General features: G+C 36.3%; 1 protein-coding gene across 1 annotated transcript; it reads left to right on the forward strand.

Annotated features, from left to right (window-relative positions):
• Nucleotides 1-622: 622 nt before the first annotated feature.
• LOC111374444 lies at nucleotides 623-3,075 on the forward strand. Its single transcript, XM_022997117.1, has 5 exons — nucleotides 623-1,141; nucleotides 1,217-1,303; nucleotides 1,447-1,904; nucleotides 1,953-2,043; nucleotides 3,031-3,075. The coding sequence occupies exons 1-5, from the start codon at nucleotides 623-625 to the stop codon at nucleotides 3,073-3,075; spliced, it is 1,200 nt and encodes a 399-aa protein (XP_022852885.1).
• The last annotated feature ends 3,139 nt before the right edge of the window (nucleotides 3,076-6,214 follow it).

Genomic DNA, 6,214 nt, shown 5'->3' on the forward strand with positions numbered 1-6,214 from the left:
ATTCGGAGATAGAACGTACCTTCAGGCGAAGACGCAAGGAACACAAACAAAAACAGCAACATCAAATGGCTGACAATCAACAAATCCATATCCCTATTCAACCGATTGGACAAATGACCGCAAGAGTGGCACCACCGGAACAACAGCATGAGCGAAGGGAAATAAATGAAGGTGATTTGCCAGTATCAATGTTCCTGACACCTATAGCAGCACCCATGCGCTCCAGTATTGTGTATCCAGATTTTGGGGTGAATAACTTTCAGATCAGGCCAGATTGGATTAACTTGATGAGCAACACTTTGCAATTCTATGGGCTACCTCATGAGAATCCGAACATATATATCTCCAGATTTCTCAGAAATTGCCAGAACTTCCATGCTCTGGGGGTCAATGGAGATGCTATTAAATTACGACTATTTCCATTTACATTGAGAGATGCTGCATTGGAGTGGTTAGATGCGGAGCTCATGCTAGCATTACTACATGGGAAGAACTGATCAAGAAATTCTGCAACAAATTCTTCTCACCAGCCAGAGTAGTTAAAATCAGATTGGAAATTCAAACTTTTCAACAGAAAGATGGAGAAAGCTATCATGAGGCATTGAATAGACTTAATGAGCTGATGAGAAAATGTCCAAACCATGGAATCACTCAAGGAAACCAAGTGCAGTACTTCTACACTGGACTTACACCATTGTCAAAATCTCAAGTTGATGCCTCTGCTGGTGGATCAATCATAGGAAAATCAGTGCAACAAACCATAGACCTATTTGAGTTAATTGCCACCACACATTCAATGTTCTCATCAGAAAGAGTGGTGCCACCAAAGGTAGGAGGAATGTATGAATTAGATAGCACAACATCTACCAATGCACAGATAGCAGCTTTAACAAAACAGGTAGAGTTACTTGTAAATTTGCAAACACATGGAGCAAATGCAATGATGGCCAGTTCAGTATGTGAGAATTGTGGGAGAAATCACGCTACAGAGAGTTGCATGATGCTCACTTCTTCAGAGGAACAAGTAAACTTTATTCAAAATAACTCCCGTAATTTCAACTCATATGGTAACAATTTCCAACAAGAAAGAAGACCAAGTTTGGGGGAGATATTTCAACAATATGTGCAGAAGACGGACAAGGTGTTCCAGCAAATTAACACAAACTTTCAAAATCAGCAAGCATCCATCAAAAAGTTGGAGACATAAATTGTTCAGATAGCACAACAAAGTGCAGAACGTCCACAAGGGACATTGCCAGACAATACAATGATAAATCCTAAGGAACAGTTGATGGCAATTGAAGTAGTTGAGAATGATCCACTCGGGCCCCCGTAAAAGTTAAAGCATATGTACCTCCACTTCCGTTTCCCCAAAGACTTCGAAAGAAGTCGATGGAGCAAAATATTCATGTCATAAATACAAAGAGCGAGGTATAATCACCAGAGATCACTACAGAGAGACCCAAAAGAAAAGATGACCAAGAAGTGATTGATGAAGTTACAAGGATAGAAAAATCTGCACCAGATGCAACTGAAAATAGAGAAGGTACAGAAACATTAGCTGCCAAAGCACCAAGTCTAAACAAAGCTTACATGCCTCCCATTCCCTTTCCTCAAAAGCTCAAGAAGAACAAACAAGACACAAACTATGAAAAATTCCTCGATGTTCTCAAGAAGCTCCAGATCAATGTTCCGTCCATAGATACGATACTACAAATTCCAAGCTATGAGAAATTTTTGAGAGAGATGTTGACAAAGAGAAGAAAGCTTCCGGAGTTTGAAACCATGGCATTAACTGAGGAAAGTAGTGCAAGAGTCCAGAGAAAATTGCCTCCTGAATTGAAGGATCCAGGGAGTTTTACTTTATCAGTTTCAATTGGAAATTCCTATTTATCTAATGCATTGTGTGACACTGGTGCTAGTATCAATCTAATGTCGTAATCTGCTTACAGGAAATTGGGACTAGGTGAAGTCAACTCAACATCAATAACGCTACAACTCGCTGATAGAACAATCACAAAGCCACGTGGCAAAGTTGAGGATGTACTCGTCAAAGTAGGAAATTTAATATTTCCTGTGAATTTCATTGTATTGGACATACCAGAAGATCGAGACATTCCAATTATATTGGGTCTACCATTCTTAGCAACGGGACGAACCCTTATTGACATGGAGAAGGGAGAACTAATCTTGAGGGTGGAGGACAAGCAGGAGATATTCAATATTTACATCCAATATGAGAACCTCCCAATAAAAATGATTGCTATAGAATTGATGAAGAAAATCCACCTGATCAACGAAGCTGTCAGAATAAAAAAACAAATTTTGGAGAATTTCTTGGTAGAGATAAGAATGGACAAATCAAAATTGGGAGAGCAAAAAAGGACTGCATCAATGAAAATTGCATAGAGTGTAATGATGAAATAACTTGGTTTGAGCCACCATGATAAACCAGCGGTACAAGTCAAGCTAATGACTTAAAAGAAGCGCTTCTTGGGAGGCAACCCAAACTTTTATTTTATTTTATATATTTTGTTTTCAAAGTTCTAAGGTAGTTTAATTTATAGTTTATTTAGGAATCATCACCCATACACCTTCTACCCATAGGTCTTGGAGTAATTAAGTTGGTTATTAGATGTTTGAGCTAAGTAATCCTTGTTCCATGAGTTTAATTTTTCAAATTTAGTTTTTCAAGAACATGACGTCGCGGAACACTCAAACCAACATGGACATGGAGAAAATTGGACAAATCTCAAGTTTGGGGGAAAATATAGAAGAAGAGTCAATCAAATGCAACACTAAGACACCACAACATCATAGGCAATACTGACATTTCAGAAAAGTCCTCCTCCTTGTCCTTTAAATTTCACATTGAGGACAATGTTTCAGTTAAGTTTGGGGGAGTGACATCATTTGCTTACATTGTTAAGTTTCTCGAATACTTATGTGTGATTTGCTTATGTTATGTGTTTGTGTTTTTATTCAAAAAAAAAAATTCATTTTGTGTTTTTGCATGCTTGTGTGTGTTAGATAATCTTGCCGGTATTGATATGTGTAATTGAGAACATGCGTTGATTTATGAATTGTGGACGAATTATGTGTTTGAGTTAGATTTTTGCTTATTCATGTGAAACGAAAATTATTTTTTGCACGTGAGTTGATTGTAGCGTTGTGCATGAGAAGGTTGATTCACATTTCTAGGTTGAAATACAGAACTTAGATGCTAAATTCAAACAACCATTAAACATTACAATACCCTTAAACCAAACTTAGGACGTTTGGATGATTGCACTGTTGTAGGGAAGTTTGGAGATAAATGTGGATTTTGTGTGTGTTAATTTTTGTGTGGATTGTCTGAGACCAATATGATGAAAATTGGGTGAAAGCCTTAAGTTAGAGGTCGATTTTCGAGGATAGGTGTTTAATAAGGGGAATTGCACTAATCACCGCATAATAAAAAAAAAAAGAGATCCCAATGAGGACAACTTTAATAATCTCATTGTGAATCGTCTCTTCGTAGTCTTTATGACTCGAGTGATTAAGCTTGTAAGGATTTAAAACTTGGTGCCCTAAAGTCATCTGATTTGGGAGTTATCGACCTAAAACTCGCTACAGGGGTCATTTAGAAAGCTTAAGGGAGAGACGTCCGCACAAAGGGTGATTAAAAAATAAAGAAATATGGGAAGAAAAAAATTAATCAAAAAAAAAAAACAGAGAAAAAAAATAGATATCAAATGCCTTGATTAAGCCCCAAACACTTGTTTTGGAGGTTAGACCTTTGATAAGGGGTAAGTAACTTGGTTAATTCCTCGAGGTTGAAACAGTTAAAAATAAGGAGAAACCTCATTTGTTGACATGTGGAACTACAATCAGTAAAATCTAACCAAACTTGAGTGGTGAAAGAAATTAGTATTGAAAATTTAACCTTAGGTTACACCCTTGGAAAGAGAAAAGAAAATAAGTTTGGGGGTGTGCGAATCCCACGAGCAAAGTAAGGAAAAATTTGACTTCTAAGGTCGGGAATTGGGTCAACTTATTATTGTACAGTGTTGCACTTGACTCTCCACACACACACACCCGTTGTGCATTGAATAGGCGAGAATTTAACTTTTCCAATGTAGCTTTGAAGTGGTTTATGGAATCGAAGTTATGTTTTTAATTCTCAGACATGAAGGCAAGCTATCTAGCAAAATTTATTTTAAGTGATTTTTTTTGTCTTGGTTGTCCTTATGTGTCCATTAATTATTTTTATGGGTTTTGATGTTTGCTCGAGGACAAGCAAAAGATTAAGTTTGACATGAAGGCAAGCTATCTAGCAAAATTTATTTTAAGTGATTTTTTTTTGTCTTAGTTGTGCTTGTGTGTCCATTAATTATTTTTACGGGTTTTGGTGTTTGCTCGAGGACAAGCAAAAGATTAAGTTTGGGGGTGTTTGATGAGTAATTTACACTCATTATATTATGCCATTAATTTTATGATTTTGCTATCTTGGAGAGTATTTTAGAAGTGCTAACAAGTGATTTTGGTGTTGTTTAGTAGATTGATGGAAGTGGAGAAAACAAGAGCTAAAAGAGGTCAAAGAAAGGAAATAGGCAAAATCTAGCGAAATTGGATGAAATGACCAAAACGTAAGAGATCCAAAGTTCGAGGATTAAAATGCAATTAATCAAAAGTCATGTCGAAACTTGAAATGAAGATCCGAGAGTTCTAGAAGCCAATTGGATGAAGGAAGGTGTCAAAGGGATCAAATTTAGTCAAGATATGATCATAAATCATTTCCAACCAAAAAGTTTTGCGCCGGAGTTTTGGTCTCACATTTAGACTCATTTTGACATAGAAAACGATCGAATTGGAGAATAATTCCTGAAGAAAAATTGTAGTCCTTTGAATTATCTTTCCAACGCATCTTGAATTACTTCAATCAGATATCGAACAAAAAAGTTATGACAAAAATACTGAAAACTGTCCAGTGCAATCGAAGTAGTCCTCAGCGCCCAGGCGCTATCCCTCAGCGCCTAGGCACCATGATGCTGAAATTTTGACAGAAAGTCAGCGCCTAGGCGCCCAAATTGCAGCGCCCAGGCACCACCGTGCGAGAGTAATTTTTTTAGATTTTTGCCATTCTTTTTCGGCCCAACTCATCTCCAAATCTTTCCCTAAACTCCAAGACATTATAAACACATAACTGAAGACCTAAATGAGAGGGGAGCCACACACTAAAAATCTATGGAATCAAGCCATGCATTCTTGACATATTGGAGAGAAAAACAACAAGAAGGGAGATTCAAAGGAAAAATTTAAGAAGATTAACATCAAGAATTGAAGATTGGAAGCATTCATCGGAAGAGGAAGGAGATCTTGGTGCAAAAATTCCACTTTTTCTTCTACATCTTTATTTCAAACTCGGTGATGTATTCTAAGACAATTTCCTATTTTTCTTCCATTATTATGAGTAGTTAAATTTGATTTTAGGGCGAACAATGTAATCTTTTGGAATCCTTTATTTCATGCAATTGAGATTCTAGTGCTTTTATATTTCATGTGTTGATTTTAATGTTGTTCTTAATACATTTAATTACTTGATCACTAATTAGATGATTTGTGAACAATGATTGCGTAGAGATGCAGATTATTTGTTTAGACCACATGTTAAAATCCGGTAAATTGATATAATGTGTAGAGATACCTATATTGATTGCTGCGGTCGTGTGTGAATTCTTAGAACTAATGTTTCGTTTAATTAAGTTTAATTTGCATAGAGATGTGGAATTAAACTAATTAAATAGGCTCAATGAGAACTCGAGAGGCATAAGTTGAATACAATAGAAGAATTCGACTGAACACTATCTTAGGTTTTATGAATCTTGATTTATGAAGTAAAGGTGACCAATAGGTGAAATTGTTTCGCCCTAATGTCCATTTATTGTTTGAATTCTCAATCACTTTTCGTTGAATCTAATCGCATTTTTAAGTCTTTAGAAGAAAAATCACATTTAATCATTGTTTTTGATTCATATTCGTCAAATAGTAGTTAAAGAAAGATTAAATTAAGTGCTACAAAATAGTCCTCGTGGGATCGATAACCGGACTCTTAGGCCCACTATTACTTGTTACGGATCGTACAGTTACGAAACAAAATTTTACAACATCAACTATGGCAGAGAAAGTGGAAACTTTCATTGGTCGTAAATCAACCATAGCTCTTACTAAATCT

This window comes from Olea europaea, unplaced genomic scaffold (genome assembly GCF_002742605.1).
Source record: "Olea europaea var. sylvestris unplaced genomic scaffold, O_europaea_v1 scaffold1252, whole genome shotgun sequence".
Taxonomy (NCBI): Eukaryota; Viridiplantae; Streptophyta; class Magnoliopsida; order Lamiales; family Oleaceae; genus Olea; species Olea europaea.